The sequence below is a fragment of the Spermophilus citellus genome (genome assembly GCF_964194105.1).
Source record: "Spermophilus citellus genome assembly, chromosome: 8".
NCBI lineage: Eukaryota > Metazoa > Chordata > Mammalia > Rodentia > Sciuridae > Spermophilus > Spermophilus citellus.
Genome location: NC_138189.1, coordinates 488,702 through 506,281, shown reverse-complemented (window position 1 = coordinate 506,281; position 17,580 = coordinate 488,702). Strand labels below are relative to the sequence as shown.

The window sequence follows — 17,580 nt, the reverse complement described above, 5'->3', positions numbered from 1 at the left end:
CGCTCGCCTAGCACACGTGAGGCACTGGGTTCGATCCTCAGCTCCACATAAATATGAAATAAAGATATTGTGTCCACCTACGACTAAAAAATAAATATTTTTTTAAAAGAAGCCACCTCTGCAGGATGATAAGAGGACTTCCAGCCCCAGAGCTGTAGCAGCACTGCCCTGACGTGGAGAGGTGTGGCCTGTACGACATATGCAAACCCTGTGTCTGCAAATTTACCCACATGCTAAATTTGTTTGTAACCCCAAATCAAGGCTCATTGTGCTTCTCCTATCACTCAAGGCCATGCTCAGAGCAAAGAAAGATTTAAGCCACTGACCTGCGGCTCCTGCTGGGGCGGCCCAAGGCCCCGCACTGCTTGCTCAGCTCATGCTATAAAGAAGTATCCTTGGGCTGGGGATGTGGCTCAAGCGGTAGCGCGCTCGCCTGGCATGCGTGCGGCCCGGGTTCGATCCTCAGCACCACATACAAACAAAGATGTTGTGTCCGCCGAGAACTAAAAAATAAATATTAAAAATTCTCTCTCTCTCTCCTAACTCTCTCCTCTCTCACTCTCTCTTTAAAAAAAAAAAAAAAAAAAAGAAGTATCCTTTCTGATTGTTTGCTTATTTATTGAGGTACAGGGACTGAACCCAGGGGCTCTATCAGTGTCGGAAATGGTTCCCAGTACAGTGCTGGTGCTGTCATGTGTTCCCTAGCACAAGATGGTTGTGACCTGTTCTCCCAAGGAAGGACAAGTGTCAGGGAGGCTGAAGTCAGGCCCAATAGACAGTGTCTCTGGGAAGTATAGATACACACTGAACATGGTGTCTTGAAACAGAACCACGCAGTCGATGAGAGTGTGTCACCTGAGTGCCAAAACTGTGACCAGACTGTGGGGCCATCCCCAGGAGCACTGGTGCAGCCTGCCCTAGTTCAGGGCAGCCGGCAACAGACAGCCTTTCTTTGTGAACCAGACTATACAAGCAATGAGCACCGACTGGGACCAACAAGACAGCCATGTCCTGACTATGTCCAGAACTAAAGGTCAATAAGAATAAGACACTCCGTAGAAAAAAGGCCAGGATGCATGACAGCCTCATAAGAGCTGCAGGGGCAGGTGCCCAAGGCAGGTGGAGCCTGCTTGCCAGCTGGGGGAGGGGAAGCCAAATGGAGATTGCCTGCAGCCGAACTAGAGCCAGGATTGTGACAAGTGTGGAGGCCTGACTTAACTTTTTTTTTTAATATTTTTGTTTTTTAGTTGTAGATGGACACAATACCTTTATTTTATTTGTTTATGTTTATGTGGTGCGGGGGATGGAACCCAGGGCCTCATGCATGCTAGGCAAGCACTCTACCACTGAGCCACAGCCCCATCCCGAAGACTTGACTTTTTGTGTGGATTTTTGGAAAAGGGCTTGGCATTATCTTCCAAGGGAACATAGCATGTCCTATGACTGGTGTTAGTCTATGGTGGGATCTCTGAGCATGTGGTATCCAAACACAAGAAGAATGCTTACAAAGCCTGATTCATAACAGCCAAGGTCTGCCGATACCCTGGGCCCACTGACAATAGAACAGATAAAGGGGAATACACACAGTTCCTACCAGGGGACAGCAGCAGTTAAATGGGCTGATCTTGGAGCTCTCAGGCAAAACCCGGAGAGAGAGGCTGATCACCAAACAGCACAGATGACAATTCCTAAGGATGTCATAACAAGCGCCAAAACTGAGTAGGCTTAAAACTTAATGTCTCATTGTCCTGGAGGCTGCAAGTCACCATCCGCGTGTCCAGGGCTGGGTCCTCTGAGGCTTTGAGACAGATTCTGTGCCAGTCCCCTGCAGCTCCTGGCAGTTCTGGCCCCTTGGCTTGTAGACCACCACCCTGACCTCTGCCTTCATCTTCACAGGGCCTTCCCCCTGCAGGTGAGTCTGTCCAAGCTCCCCTTCTACGAGGACACCAGTCATGGGGGACGAGGGCCCCCTAATCACCTTGTTTTGAACTTGATCATCTCTGTAAAGTCCCTGTCTCCAACTGAGTCACACTCCAAGGTGCTGAGGGATTCCAGTATATGAACTTGGCAGCACAATTCTCCCATTACAGTGCACAGTGGCTCCCTTAGGAAGTGGGGAGGGCAGTGGACTCTCTCCAGAACCTGACCACACCAGCACTCTGACCCTGGACTTCCAGTCCCCCATGCCAGAGAAGTAAAGACTCACTGATTAACCCACCCAGACAGAGAGGGAGAGACTAGGAGAGGCAACCCCACAGACTAGTGGGGTCAGAACTTAGAGGGGCCTGCACAAGAGACCAAGAGCTGTGGCAGATGCTGAAACACAGAGTCTCCATCTGGCGGGTGTTGTTTGGTTTTGATTCTTTGCAGAGGTTTCAAATTGCTCTGGAAGACGTTCTGAGAAGCTTGTGGGAGGGTGTGATGGAAATGCTGGCTGTTTCAATTAACATGCTAGGTCAGGAAACAAAGTTCTAGAGGAAGCAGTCAGGTGCACTCATGTCTTCTCCTGAGTGCAGGGAGGAGTGTCCATGAACACTGCTCTTCCTTAACAGAAGTGCAGGCAGTGGGTGTGGGCCTCGGGGAACATCTGCCTCCTCAAGGCTCCAAGGTGGGGTCGAAGCCCTCCCATAGCCAAGAGGACTCTGGGAGGCCTGCACAGAGGCAGGGCCAGGGAATAATCTGGTTGAGAAAGGAGAGAGGAGGGGTGGAGACCAGGGTCCTCACAGCTGGCTGGCTGGGGTGTGTAGGGCAAAGGGGAGGGCTGTCAGTGGAAGGCAGCACAGTGCTACTCTCTGGGTGCAGGACGGAGGAGTCCTCAGAAGTGGTGTGCCTTTCCCTGACTCCTCAGCGGGGCCTCTGCACTAGCTATTCCTCCTGCCTAGATGCTCTTCCTTAGGCCTCCTGGGCACTAAGTCTTGGGTCCTTCATCCATATCCAGTGGCTGGTTTACTCTTCAGTTTGTGGTCAGTCTGCCCCAGAGGCAGCTCCAGGAGGGCCAGCTGATCCCTGGTATCCTGAGGCTTCCCCAGAGTTCTGCCCTCAGCTGAGGCTCAAGTGGATCAGTCCTGTAGTCATGGAGGACCACGTCTCCCCTCCCAGCTTCTTAAGGGCCTGCTCTTCCTTTTAGACTGGTCCCTGGAACCAAGAACAAGCTTCCTGTTTCCCATTCAGAAGTTCTAGCATATTCCTAGGCATTTCCTCTGCAGCAGCCCTGCCTGGAGACAGTATCCTCTCCTAATGTGCCCCTTCCTGTTTTCCTCTTCCCAGGGGATCATCCCTTTGCTCTGGTGCAGCCTGCCCTAGTTCAGGGGTTCCCAGGTCTGGGTGCATCTCTCAGCGATTGGGTAGCAGGGATGGGCAAACCGGCTGCCCTGGTGGCCTGGCTGGGGGCATCTAGATGTCCTGCAGGAGCCAGGTGGGTTCCCTAGGAGCCCCTTGGTTCAGATGCGCAGTGAGGCCTCCCCTACTCTAACCGAGGTCAGGCCCACAGGAACAAGACCCCCTGCTGGCAAAGGAAGTAAGGTGACTAATATGGACTGCCCCCAGATGTCACCAGCACCACCCTGACAAGTCAAGTGGTGCATGCTGGGGTTGTCCCTCCATTGAGTGACCAGCTCCATGGATTCCAAAACTAGGACTGTGGTGGTACGGGTTTCTCCACGGGGGAAGGGTGGCTCCCTCCCATGGCCCCCCTCCGTGGTGGGGATAGTGACCAGGAGTGCGTCAGGGCAGGTCAGCACAAACCCAGCTTCCAGCCACACTGCAGCCCTGAGACAGCGGCACGCGGGGTCCTAGCCCTGTAGCCCCTCACCGCTCTCTTGCCCTCTGTTGGGTCGTTAGTGAACCCGGGCAGAAAGGCAGAGCCTGGGCCCCGGAACCCGCCCAGGAGCGCCAGGCAGTGACTGCCTCTCGCTGGGATCAGCGTCCTGCGTGGGAGGTGTCGATCCACACAGCCACAAGCATGGGAGCCGCAGGTGCAAAGGCCTCAAGTCCGGTGTCGCGAGGCCGCAAGCGGGGAATTACAGTCCCGGCTCGGGCCTGCCAGACGATCCCTGGCGGTTAGGAAGAAACCCAGTCGACCACCTCGGTCCCCCTGCTCGCCCCGCCCACCGGGCTGGGGCCCGCGCTCTGCCGGCCTCGCCCCGCCTGGACGTCCCGCCTCTCCAGGAAGGCCCCACCCCTCCTCCCACAGGCCCCGCCCCATGCGCTCAGCCCCGCCCCCCGCGTCCCGATCCCGCTTCGCCGTCTCCGCCCTCACCAGGCCCCGCCCTGTAGCCCCCGCCCCGCCCCGGTCCGCGCAGGCCCCGCCCCGGTCCGCGCAGGCCCCGCCCTGCGCCTGCTCAGTAGGCGGCGCAGTCGGAAGCCGGCGCGGGCGGAGCACGGCGTCCGTCTTCCAGCGCGGACTCGGCCTGTACCCGCCTGCGATCAGGGCTCGGGCTGCTCGGGCTGCTCGGGCTGCTCGGGCCGGGATGGCAGCGGCGACCGAGCCCGGGGCACGCGCCTGGCTGGGCGGCGGCTCCGTGCGTCCCAGCAGCCCGGCCAGCAGCCCTGTGCTGGGTGCCCGAGGCCACGCGCGCCAGGGACCGGGGCCGGGGTCGGAGCGGGCTGGCTGCAGAGCCCCTGGCCCCGCCGCTGCGGGTCACAGCTTCCGGAAGGTGACGCTCACCAAGCCCACCTTCTGCCACCTCTGCTCCGACTTTGTCTGGGGGCTCGCCGGCTTCCTGTGCGATGGTGAGCGCGCGCCGCCGGCCGGAGCCGCGTCCCGAGAGGCTGCCTGGGCGGGACGCGCCCTGACCTCTGCGCCGCGGGCCCGCACGGGCCTTGTCCGCCCGGAGCGCGGTGCCGGGCCTCCCTCAGCACACTGTCGCTCATCCCTGCCCCTCCTGCCGCAGGATTCCTGGGCTCCCTTGTCGGAAGTCGGGGAGTGTCGCCACGGTGTGGCGCTGGGATTGACAAGTTGGGGGCAGTTGCAGGGCCCGGGATAGAGCCAGCTGGCCCTGAGACTGGCCAGACCTCTCTGGGGTTCCCAGGTCTGGGTGCATCTCTCAGTGATTGGGTAGCAGGGATGGGCCAACCGGCTGCCCTGGACCGCGGGTACTGGTCATTCTCTTGAATGCATGCTGTTGCCCAGAGGGACTGAATGCTGGCTCTGCTCAGAGTCTGCTGCGTGGAGAGCCTGGCTGGGTCTCCTCCCAGGTGTGGCATGTCCCAACAGGGCTCCCACTCAGCTGCCAAGCCGGCGAGGCAGCCCTGTCTCTGCCTCAAGGGTGCATCTGGGCTGGGCCTCTTCTGGTCCTCTCTCATGCCAGCAGGCAGGCCCTGGGGCCCTCAGCCCAGCCTATGTGGAACACATGGACCTTTGGCATTTCCTATGTCCTGGTCAGGGGCTGGAGGTGGGACTGGCTGAGGAACTTCTACCCTGCTCAGGGAGATAGGCCTTTGCTCTAGAGTGGCATCTCTCAGGCCAGAGACTCACATAGGGGTGTCCTCTGCCAGTGAAAAGGGTTTGGTGATTTTGACTCCAGGGGTGGCCAGCTGGCATAGGGGTGGTCACTGTGGTTTCTCTGACAGATCAGACACTGCACTGCTCTGCCTGCTCCCAGGAATGTTGGGGCTCCATTATGGTGGAGGGTGTGCATGTGCAGGCCAAGTGAGCTCCAAGTCAGGCTAGATCCCAGGACCCCATGCACAAGTGAGAGGTAGAAAAGGCGGGGCTGCAGGCAGGTAGAAGGTAGACCACAGGATTCCCTGCACAGGTGAAAGGCACAGAAACAGAGCTCCAGGTCTGAGACTAATCCCTGTGAAGGTGGCACATGATGAATGTGGAACTGTAGGTTTGAGGCTGGAGCAGTGAGAGGTGTGAAGGCAGAAGCCAAGTCTCAGACTAGACTCCTGGTCCCCTTCACAAATGGGCCCCTGCCGGTAGGTTCTAGGTTCAAGGGGCTCAGGAACCTTCAGCCTAGCCTTGGGCAAAGCAGCTCACTGAGGGGCTGGCCTGATGTGTGGGAGATGAAGGAGAGGCCATTTCCGGGCAGTATCTGTAAAGATAGGACTATGACCTGGGCAAACAGGGCTTGGAAAGGGTGTGGGGAGATGTGCTCCTCCCAGCAGCACCCAAGGCATGGAATGCGGGATCAGGCACCACCTCCCCTACCAATAGAGGAAGCTGGCAGTGTCTTTGTCTCAGAGTGAACAGGGAGCAGGGCCCCTGGGGAAGGCTGGAGGACTCCTTCTCCATCTCCTGCCCCCCACAGTCCCAACTTACTTTCACACGTTGTCTCTGGAGCAGTCCACGGAGAAACTTCTGCCTGTTCCCTTCTAAGGCTGGGAGGTGAGGGTCCACAGGTTGGGGGCAGCTTGCCCTCTGGGAGGTGCCTAAGAATGGGGCTGCCTTGAGGCCCCACGGGCAGGGTCACTCCAGGCAGTTTTGGCATTTGTGTTCTTTGCCCCTGTGGCCTTGTCCACCTTTCCTACCCTTGGGGCCCAGCTTGGACCCCTTGCCCCTCTGTCTTCTCTTGGCTCTGAATGTGCCACCACAGACTGCCCTCTGCCCCTTCTGACCATCATCTCTCTGCTGCTGAGCCTTTGCCCCTGTTGAGGCCCAGGGACACTTTGCCTCCCCAGGACCAGGGTGCCATGTCTGCTGGCCCCAGTGCTGTCCTGGCCTTCCCACCTAGGCAGTGTTTAAGTTCTCACTGTCTTTGGAGGCTTAGGGAAGTCTTCCTGCTGGCAACTCCTGCCTTTGGGAGCCTTCACCTGGCTAGGTGCCCCACCTGCCTGGTGTGGCTCTAGATATTAGGCACAGCCCATAGAATGTAGCAGGAGCAGTTAGGAGTGGATGCAGTTGTGGGAGCAGGAGGGAAGAGTGTCCCAGGCAAAGCTGCTCTTGGTAGGTGTGTAGAAGTTTATGAAACCTCTGCGTGCTGTGGCCAGGACCATCCCTCTCACAGGGCCGGCTGCAGAGGTGCAGGGGGACCTGGGCCTGCTGTCTCCCAGAATAGCCACAGCACCAGTCCCTGTCTGTGGATGAGGGTAGGGAACATGGGGATCTGTGCTAGTGCCGTCACCTGGCTTCATATTATGGGGATAGCAGGAATGGCTTCTCCACTGCCCAGTCATCAGGGCAGGCACCACAGCAGCTCACTGGAGGGACCTCTTCCATCAGCTGTGCCAAAATCCACTGTGACGGGCACTCAGGCCCTGTGGTAGAGTGCTGGTGCCCTGCTGTAGCCCTGCTGGGCAAGGCTGGGGGCCAGGCCCTGGGTCCTGGGGCCTCTCATCTCCTGGGTAGGAGTTGACTGCCCTGCAGGACCAGACCACTGACACAGCTCTTGTTCCTACAGTCTGCAACTTCATGTCCCACGAGAAGTGCCTGAAGCATGTGAGGACGCCGTGCACGGGCATCGCGCCCAGCCTGGTGAGGGTGAGTGCCACCCTAGCAATGTGTGTGGGCCCTTGTGGGGCCAGGGCCTTCTTGGCTGTCCTACTTGTCAGCTGGGTCACACCATGATTAAGAAGCAAAGGGCAGAATCCTGCTCAGCCATCCAAGGGAAGGAGCAATTGATGACACCAAGCACCTGGGTGGATCCCCAGGTGTCGTGCCTGGGGAGGCCAGTCCCACAGGGTACATGCTCTACCACCCCGCCCACTAGCAGGTGAAATGGGATGCTGGGAGAGTACAGGTTGTGGGTAGAGGAGTGGGCATGGGTACCAGGTACATCACGTAGGTCTCCTCGGGCTGGGTGCCCTGATTTAGCATCACTGTCACTGCCCTGCTGTGATACCTATCAGCTCTGTCTGATGTGGCCCTTGAGCCCACAAATGCTCAAGGTAACAGGCTTATATAAACAGAAGGCCCAAGCCTAGGAACTGGAGGAGTTTTGGCCATCTAATTCCCTCTTCAGGTGTTCAGGCACCTGGCTGAGGTCTCTGCAGGGTGCAGGGACTTCTCTTCTGTGGGTAATGGCAGCCAAGTGTTTAGGGAGGACTGGTGGCATCAGTGGTCACCTGTGCCCTGCATACAGCATCACACTCTGTCTACCTGCCTGCTAGCTGGCTGTGGGCAGTGGGACCACCGACCACCATGTGGGTGCAGTGGGCTGGGGCTCAGCGCACAGTGCTGTTGGTGTGGTGGGCTTGTGCCTATGGGTGAAGGGGGCCAGGATGCGGGTCACCTGCTGCCAGGTGGTGTCTGCCCTGGGATACTTGATGCTGTGTTTGGGGAATGACTTGAATACCATGTGTGAGCCCCAAAGGGCCTGTGGATACTGGCTTCAGGTGCTGGCTCTGGGTGCCAGCTTGGGGTGTCACATTGGCTGGGGTGGCCCTTCATGTGGACATTTATGACTATATTCTAAAGTTGGTCTTAATGTTTCCTCTTCACTTAAAAAAATTAAAAATTAAATTAAAAAATTAAAAAAAATTTAAAAAAGTTAAAAATTTCAAATACATATATAATATATATATTATATATATGTATATATATATGATAAAAATTTGGAGGATGTAGATATTTTTAAAAAGCCAGGCATGGTTGCACACACCTGTAATTCCAGCAACTCAGGAGGCTGAAGCAGGAGGATTGCAAGTTCAAGGCCAGCCTGGGCAACTTAGTAAGGCCCTGTCTCCAAAAATAAAAAGGACTGGGGATGTAGCTTAATGGTAAAGTACCCCAGGGTTCAATCCCCAGTACCAAAAAATAAAATAAAGAAATAAATACCAGCCTCTGTGCCCATGGTTGCCATTCTGGCGTGCAAGCTTTCTGTTTACGCTCCCTTCTGCTGTGCACATGGTAACTGAAGGACTGGAAAAAGAACGGATCCCTCTCCATCTCTATCATGGAAAGGCAAGGTTCACAGTCCTTGTGGCCGACGGCCTCCCAGAGGGTAGACCTGGAGGTGATGGCTTCAGGAGCCTTTGGAGGGAGGAGACAGCGGCCAGGGAAGAGGTGCAGGCCAGACGGGCAGAGGCTGAGGCTCACTCTGCCCTGCAGGTCCCTGTAGCCCACTGCTTCGGCCCCCGGGGGCTTTACAAGCGCAGGTTCTGTTCTGTGTGTCGCAAGGGCTTGGAGGCACCCGCGCTTCGCTGTGAAGGTACCACTGGCCCCACTGGCCTCCTAGGCTGAGCCCCTCACCTGGGGCCTGGTCTCTCTTGCCCAGGGTGGCCTGCCCTCTGGTAGCCTGCCCTCCCCCAGTCCATGGTTTGTTAGGGAAGTGGGGGTAGGCGCAGGGCCGGCCTGGGGAGCTTCCGAAGGAGGGGTGCACACCACGCCCCATGCAGGTAGGTAGGAAGGGGATTCCTTGGTGGCAGAGGTTGGGGTCGGACCCAGCCCCAACTGGGAGGCCTGCAAGGAGGGCGGGGGCAGGGGCATGGTGAGAGCCCCTAACCCTGCCCGCCCCCCAGTGTGTGAGCTGCACGTTCACCCCGACTGTGTGCCCTTCGCCTGCAGCGACTGCCGCCAGTGCCACCAGGATGGACACCAGGACCATGTGAGTGCAGGGGCCTGGGTGAGGGCAGGCCTGGGCACGGGTGGGCCGTGCCACTGACGGCTCCCTGCACAGGACACGCATCACCACCACTGGCGGGAGGGGAACCTGCCCTCCGGCACGCGCTGCGAGGTCTGCAGGAAGACGTGTGGGTCCTCCGATGTGCCGGCAGGTGTGCGCTGCGAGTGGTGTGGTGTCCAGGTGGGCATGGGCTGGGGGCTGGGTGGGATAGCCCTGGTTGGGGTGGGCCCTGGGGATGGGCTGAGGTGTCCTTTTCCTGGATCTGGTCTACACTGTGCTGTCTTGGGGATGAGGGCCCCTGTCTTCTCTGGTCTGGGTGAGGCCGCCTCTTTCCCAGTGCGTCAGGCTCGCCCCATGTCCCCCAGGCCCATGCGGTGTGCTCCACGGCGCTTGCTCCAGAGTGTGCGTTTGGGCGCCTGCGGTCCATGGTCCTGCCCCCCTCGTGTGTACGCCTGCTGTCCCGCAACTTCAGCAAGATGCACTGCTTCCGCATTGCTGAGGCTGTGGTGCCAGAGCCAGGTGAGGCTGTGGGTGGCCTTGGGGACACCAGGGTCCAGGTTGGCAGAGCATTGAGTGACAGATCCATGTCCAATATGCAGGTGACAGGGACGATGGAGCAGATGGAATTGCTACCGGGGTGCTGGGCAGAGAGGCCCTGGTGGCTCCAGAGTCAGGTAAATGCCCAATAGTGATCAGCTGGTCCCCACGCTCCCCCTATGAAGTCCTCATTGTTCCCTCCTGGCCCAGGCAAGCAGACCCTGAAGATCTTTGATGGCAATGATGCCATCAGGAGAAACCAGTTCCGCCTGGTGACTGTCCCGCGGCTGGCCAGGAGCCAGGAGGTGCTGGTAAGAGGGAGGCCAGGGTAGGGCCACATGTCTGTGAGGCCCCAGTAGCGGCCACACCCGGGCCCCCACACCGATTACCCCGCCAGGCCTCCCCACATCATTGTCCCCCCGCCCCCTGCAGGAGGTGGCGCTGCGGGCCTACTGTGTCATTGAGGATGCTCGGGACTTTGAGCTGCAGGCGCTGCCCCTGCCTTCACTGAGTGGTGACACCCAGGCCCTGGGGAAGGCTGGGCTAAGTGGTCCTGTAGAGGAGGAGGGCAGCAGAGTCTCTGGGCCCCAGGAGCCCATGCCCGAGGCCTGGGTCATCCGTTCCTTGCCTCGGACGCAGGAGGTCCTGAAGATCTATCCAGCTTGGCTCAAGTGAGGCCCAAGGCACGGGGTCAGCTGGGGGAGGGGATGGGGTAGGAGCCCAGGGCCCAAGCTCCAAGCCTGTCCCCTGCAGGGTGGGTGTGGCCTACGTGTCCATCCGTGTGACCCCACAGAGCACAGCGCAGACCGTGGTGCTGGAGGTCCTCCCGCTCTTCGGGCGCCAGGTGTGTATGCTGGGCCGCCTAGTTCTGCCAGACCTGGGGATTACCTACCCAGTGGGCCCTGTTGCTGTCCCCTAAGGTGTCCTAGGGAGGTGGCCAGGCTTGATGCCATTCCTGCCTTGCAGGTTGAGGGTCCTGAGAGCTTCCAGCTGGTCGAGGTGCTCATGGGCAGCAAGCAAGGTGGGTGAGTAGCCTGGCAGTGCTCTCAGGCCCTACACACATCCCGGGCCTCCCAAGCCTGTCCCTCAGGATGTTGGGGCTGGTCTTGCCTATGTCCCCATATGCCTGGGGTCTCAGGGTGGCTGTTGGCTGATGTAGGGAGGAGCCCACCTGTAATGAGCTGTGCCCCTCAACCCCACAGTCCAGCGGACAGTGCTAGCAGATGAGGAGCCCCTGCTTGATCGGCTTCGGGACATCCGGCAGGTCAGTGTCCTTCTGGCCCTCAGCCATGGCCTTTGCCCCACAGAGGGGTGTCTCCTACCCAGCAGGCAACTGACTGCCCTGGCTGGCAGTGCCCTCCATGAAACATCGTCACCCAGCAAGAGGAAGAGGGCCTTGAGCCACAGACTGCCCCAGTTCCTTGAGGGGGGCAGGGCTCACCCAGAGGAAGGCAGCCCTGGTGCCCCTCTCACTTCTGTTGCCCCTGGTTGATGGGGAGTGGGTGCTGATGGCACTGCCCAGCATCCCTACAGCCCTTGCCCTCCCTACAGACATCTGTGCGGCAGGTGAGCCAGACACGGTTCTATGTCACCGAGAGCCGGACCGTGACCCCACACGTCTCTCTGTTTGTGGGTGGCCTGCCACCTGGCCTGTCCCCCCAGGAATACAGTCACCTGCTGCATGAGGCTATGGCCACCAAAGGTGTGACCCTGGGCTGTCAAGGGCTTCTGGCTGGGATGGTTCTCCTGCCCTTCCCCCCATTTGAACCCCGACTCCATTCCCACCCTAGGCACAGCCCACTCAGCTTCCTATCCTCTGTCATCAGGGGTCTCTGCTTCCCCCTGTGGGGTCCCTGGACCTCCAGGGGGCAGGGCCCTGCTCTGGAGTGGGATACCTTTGGGAGGGGGAGTCGGGAAGCCTCGGCACCGTGCACCCCTGACTCAAGTCTGTCCGCAGCCGCCGTGGTGTCCGTGAGCCATGTCTACAACTCGCAAGGTGAGCTGCACTCATGGACTCTGGAGGTGGGTGGAAAAGCTATCTTTCTCCCTCCTCCAGAGCTTGGAGCCATACCTGCCGGCTTCTGATGCTCCTGCATCAGTGTGGCTCAGCTCAGCTGTGCTCTCCACGCCCCTTCTGCCATGGTCCTGCCTCCTGCTGGGGAGGTTCCAAACATGCCCATGACCTGCCTACCCGGGGATGCTGGGTGTGGGTGTGAGGATTGTGGTGCAGGGGACGGGCCCACTGCCCACTGTTGGGTTCAGTTACTGAGCCTGGCCATCCTTGGAAGCACTCTGGGGTGGGGAGGCCCCTCACTGTAGATGCCAGCATCAGAGCGCTGACTCTACATGGCTATGGCTAGAGCTGGGGCTCTTACCAGGGGACTGAAACCCTGCTCTGGGCACCATGGGAATGGGGCAGTGTGTGCACAGGGCAGGCCCCTGAGCTGCCCCATGGGCGGGTGGGGTGGGTGTGCAGGGCAGGCCCCTGAGCTCTGGCCACCTGTGCAGGTGCGGTGGTGCTGGACGTGGCCTGCTTTGCTGAGGCTGAGCGGTTGTTCATGCTGGGCAGGGACACGATGGTGCGTGGCCGGCCGCTGTCGCTGCTGGTGCTCCCAGATGTGCTGGTGAGTGGGCAGTTCTGGGCTGTGCGTGGTTCTCCAGGGTGGAACCTGCACATCTTGCGTCCTCATGGCTGGACGCGCTCAACCACCATCTCCCTCGAGTGTGCTGCGGCTGGTAGTGCCACCTTGGTCAGGCTTCACCATAGCCAAGGGTGGACAAGGCTGCCCACTTCATACCAGAGGGACCGAAGTCTGAGGGTCCGTGCTTGCTAGTGGGTGAGACCCGCTCCTGGGGGCCGGGGTTGGCTGTCTGTTCTGGATTCCTGTCTCTGTGCTGTGGGGAGGCCACAGGACGCAGCTCCTGACTGTACAGAGTCAGAGCCTGTTACTGTACCGTCATCATTCTGGCCTGTCCTCTCCACCTGTCTTGGAGGGCCGCAGGGGCCCTGCTCCACAGCCAGGGCTTGACCAGCCAGTGTAGCCCCGTCACTGGGGTCCCCTCAAGACCTACCTGTACCTGGAAGAAGGTGGCAGGGTAACACAGGGCAGAGCAGCACTGCCTGTGAGCACAGGGGTGAGCTGCAGGAGGGCTGGAGCCTGGACATCCATCCCACACCCTCATGGTGGCCTGTGGCTCTCAGTCCTGCCTGCCCCTGCATGTTCCTCAAGGCCCCCAGGCATCCATGGCGACTTTGCGCTGCCTGCCCTGCTTGTCCCACAAGGCCCAGGTGTCCACAGCTATTTTGTTCTTGAATCCTGGCCCTTGACCCCCCACATAAGCCCAGGAGAAATAGTCTAGGGGTCTGTGACTGAGTAGGAAATGCCCATAGATCCTTCCTGTCCTTTCCCTACCTGGGTCCTATCCTGGCCAGGCCAGGTGACTGTCCCCACTTTCTGAGGATTCAGTCCCTGTAGGCCAGGGCTCAGGCACACCCCAGCCCCATCCTGTTTGCTCCATGGGCAGAGCTGGGCCTGAGGCCGACACCGCTTTCTCTCTCCCGTCAGCTGCCTGCCTTGGGGTGAGTGGGTAAGTGGTGAGTGCAGGCGGCCTTGCCTGCCCCTTGGGCCATGAAGCCCCAAGTGTGTCCTTGCCCAGCCACGGTCTGGTCCGTGTGCCACTGCCCACCCTGTGTCTGTCTCGTCACCCCACCCTGTCACAGGGATGCTGCCTGGCCCACTGTCTAGACTCCTAGGCTGGTCTTGGGGTTGTGTGTGGGAAATGGGAGACAGGTTCTGTCTCAGCTCAAGGGAGACGTGTAGCCACCCTGGAAACAGCATTTTTCCTGGAAGCTGCCAATCTCCAAAGGGTAGGTGGGTGGCCCTTTGAGGGCCAGGCCTGGTGTGCTGGCTGGCAGCACCAAGCAGGGCCCTGTGGGCTGTGTAGCCTGGCAGGTGGGTGTGGCTGCCTTTGTGCCTGGACCGCCAGGCAGCCAGTTGGCCTCCTTGTTGCCCACTGGCCACAGCCTGTGGTCCTGAGGTCAGCACCGGTGCTCATGTGGGGAAGCAGCCCTCTCTTCTTTGGGAGGGCTGCTTTGGCCAGTGGGCTTGGGGCTCAGAGCAGATGCTGCGTGGCAGCCCGAGGACCTTGGCCCTACCCTGACCCTGCCCTCCTGCTTCTCAGCACATGAAGCTGCCCCCAGATTGCTGCCCGCTCCTCGTGTTCGTGAACCCCAAAAGTGGGGGCCTCAAGGGCCGAGACCTGCTCTGCAGCTTCCGCAGGCTGCTGAACCCACACCAGGTCTTCGAGCTGACCAATGGGGGGCCTCTTCCTGGGTGAGTCAGGGTCTGCTGCAGGCGGGAGGGCCCCGCTGCTGTCTGTGGCCACTGGGAACTCCAGTTGGAGCTCCAAGATGGAACCTTCAGGTCCTCTATGTGGCTGGAGACGGGCATGTGGAAGGAGCTGCTGCACTGTGGTGGGACACTTCCTATTTCCTGCTGCAGGTTTCATCTGTTCTCCCAGGTACCCTGCTTCCGGGTGCTGGTGTGTGGTGGGGATGGCACCGTGGGCTGGGTGCTTGGCGCTCTGGAGGAGATACGACACCGTCTGGCCTGTCCAGAGCCATCCGTGGCCATCCTGCCCCTGGGCACAGGTGGGGCCAGCCATTGAGTTGAATACTGGGGCCTCATGGCTCTCCCTGCCCCTAGTTTTGCTCCAGGCCTGTGCTGGGTTTTCTGTCCTGTGGTGGGGGGCTCTGTTCTGTGATGGTGTGTGGGAGTCATTGCCTTACCTCTGTCCCAGGGAATGACCTTGGCCGAGTGCTCCGCTGGGGAGCAGGCTACAGCGGGGAAGACCCGTTCTCTGTGCTCGTGTCTGTGGATGAGGCTGATGCTGTGCTTATGGACCGCTGGACCATCCTGCTGGACGCCCAGGAGGCCAGTAGTACCGAGAACAGTGTAGTGGACACAGAGCCCCCCAAGGTACCAGTGTGCCCCCTGCTTGGCTCTTGCAGGTGGCTCTTGAGGTGCACAGAAATGCTCCCTCCTCAGCCACGTGCAGGAGTACTGGCACCCCCACTTGGAATATGAGGCTGCTCCTCTGAGCTGCTGGTGCGTTGGATTGCACTGGGGTGCTGGGGGCTGGCTGGTGACCTGCCGACACCCTTTTCCTCAGATCGTGCAGATGAGTAACTACTGTGGCATTGGCATTGATGCTGAGCTCAGTCTGGACTTCCACCAGGCGAGGGAGGAGGAGCCTGGCAAGTTCACCAGCAGGTACCACAAGGGCAGGGCCAGGAGCTGGGGCTTCTGTCGGCAAGGCAGCAGCCATCAGCCAGTGACCGCAGGTGTGTCTCCTCCGGCAGGTTCCACAATAAGGGTGTGTATGTGCGGGTTGGGCTACAGAAGATCAGCCACTCCCGCGGCCTCCACAGGGAGCTCAGGCTGCAGGTTGAACAGCAGGAGGTGGAGCTGCCCAGCATTGAGGGCCTCATCTTCATCAACATCCCCAGGTGTGGGGCTGGGCTCCCAGGAGACTGCGTGGCCTGGGCTGAGCAGTGTCAGTTGGGCCTAATCTGTGCACGCCCCTCCCTCCTCTTGGGGCAGCTGGGGCTCAGGGGCTGACCTGTGGGGCTCAGACAGCGACCCAAGGTTCGAGAAGCCACGCATGGACGACGGGCTGCTGGAGGTGGTGGGTGTGACAGGCGTCGTGCACATGGTGAGCACGGGAGCCCAGCGGGCGGCCCTCATGGCACCCGTGGGCCCACTAAGCCTGGCCTGTCTCTGCCCAGGGCCAGGTGCAGGGTGGGCTGCGCTCTGGGATCCGCATCGCCCAGGGTTCCTATTTCCGAGTCACGCTCCTCAAGGCTACTCCTGTGCAGGTGGATGGTGAGCCCTGGGTTCAGGCCCCGGGGCATATGATCATCTCAGCTGCTGGTCCCAAGGTATGCTGATGAGGGCTAAGCCCAGGTGGGCTGTGGCTGTGCAGCGGCCATTGCTGCTCAAGTGGGCTGGGCCTCCCGAGGCCAGGTGGTCATGGGATCCTGGTAAGAGTGGCCAGGCCTCAAAAGACATGAGTCCTGGGCCTCAAGAGAAGAGGCCTGGCTGAGGATGGGCAGTGGGCTGAAGATGGCCCCATCCAGGGCATTGGCCTCCTGGGGTCCCAGGACTGTGATCTATGTCATCCTGACCCTTCCCCCATCTCAAACAGGTACACATGCTAAGGAAGGCCAAGCAGAGACCCAGAAAGGTTGGCACCACCAGGGACGCCAGAGCAGACATCTCATCTGCCCTTGAGGGTGACCCTAAGTAGAAGCTTAAGAAGGCTGGTTTCCTGTCTTCAGCTGCTCCAAGTTCACACACTGGCTGGCCAGCAGATGGACCCATCACCTGGACCCCAGCATCTTCCCAGGCCTAGATGTTTCTGGCTCTTGTCCTTGTCTGGTGTTACGTGGACACTGATGGGAGGCGGGTGGCCATCTCCCCATTGGCCCAAGGGCAGCTGTGTAGCAGGTGGGCACTGTTCCCTCAGGGGCTGGGATCCCATACCTGTGTTAGTCATGGAAGTCCTGGGGAAGGGAGGACCGGGAGGTAGGGCCCAGGCTTCCCTCCTGGGGGTCGACAACCTCTCTTTGTAACCCTCCACCTGAGCACTATGAACTGGACAGCACTGGACAAGGGCCACATGTGCCACTCAGACCATTCCCCTGGAACTACCACTGGACCTCCTGCTGGCCCTGTAGTAGCAAGTGCTGTCAGCTTTTCCTGCCCCTCCCGGTGGGAAGGTGGCCACCTCTGTCTTGGGGAAGGTGCCTTCCCTTTTTTCCAGCTTGCACTGTGGAATGTGGCTGCAGGATCTGTGCAGTACTGACTGGGCCTGGCCACCCTTCTCTACGGCTGGTGGCGAAGGCTAAGGCAAGAGGAACGGCATTCCCACACCTGTCAGTCCACCTTGAGCCCAGCTGGAGTGTGGGCTGGGCCCTGAGCATATTCCCTTGGGCCCCAGAGTCCACGGGCAGGGCTGGCGTGCACTGGTGGAAGTGTAGACCGCCCCCAGGCCTCAGGCTCAACCACAGCACTTTACATGCCTGCTGCTTGCCAGCAAGTGTCCCATGTTCCCTTCTTGCCCTGGCTCGGTCCCCCAGGCAGTTCTGCTTCCGGGCCACCCTGGGGCACCATGCCAAGATAGCCCTCGCACCTCAGATCCCAAAGGAGTCTGACCAGAAACGAGAAACCTATGTGGGAAGTCTCCAGAGGTCCCAACCCTAAAAAAGAGGCCTCAGTCAGATCTCCCTTTGTCTGCTGGCACTGGGTCTGCATGGCCATGGCCCTTGACCTCAGAAGTGGCTGTGGCCTGGCCTGCAGCCCTGGAGAGCCTTGGTGCCATTAAGCCCAGCCCCTTCTCCTGCTTCTGCCAAAATTGCACAAATGCGTCCTGGGGGCCACTTGTGGTCTCTCGTGTAGACATTCCTTGTGTTCATGTCATATGTAATGTCCGAAACACGTCTTAGTGGTGTAACTAGTTTTTGCATTGATTCTCA

At 59.6% G+C, this 17,580-nt stretch overlaps 1 protein-coding gene across 9 annotated transcripts; it reads left to right on the top strand.

Moving 5' to 3' along the window:
- Positions 1 to 4,353: 4,353 nt before the first annotated feature.
- DGKQ (diacylglycerol kinase theta) lies at positions 4,354 to 17,179 on the top strand. 9 transcript variants are annotated; one of them, XM_081304056.1, is made up of 23 exons: positions 4,354 to 4,731; positions 7,344 to 7,417; positions 8,993 to 9,092; positions 9,403 to 9,488; positions 9,561 to 9,686; positions 9,872 to 10,025; positions 10,106 to 10,180; positions 10,254 to 10,354; positions 10,476 to 10,714; positions 10,797 to 10,887; positions 11,010 to 11,064; positions 11,246 to 11,307; positions 11,595 to 11,745; positions 12,001 to 12,039; positions 12,552 to 12,667; positions 14,226 to 14,377; positions 14,546 to 14,694; positions 14,844 to 15,022; positions 15,216 to 15,316; positions 15,406 to 15,552; positions 15,647 to 15,758; positions 15,832 to 15,984; positions 16,251 to 17,179. In XM_081304056.1, exons 1-23 carry the CDS (start codon positions 4,470 to 4,472, stop codon positions 16,350 to 16,352), a joined length of 2,826 nt encoding a protein of 941 aa, XP_081160182.1. In that variant the 5' UTR covers positions 4,354 to 4,469; the 3' UTR covers positions 16,353 to 17,179. The 9 variants fall into 9 exon arrangements, with proteins under 9 accessions (XP_081160182.1, XP_081160183.1, XP_081160181.1 ...); XM_081304057.1 differs by having other exon boundaries at positions 7,344 to 7,423; positions 9,449 to 9,488; positions 9,561 to 9,657; XM_081304055.1 differs by having other exon boundaries at positions 7,344 to 7,423.
- The last annotated feature ends 401 nt before the right edge of the window (positions 17,180 to 17,580 follow it).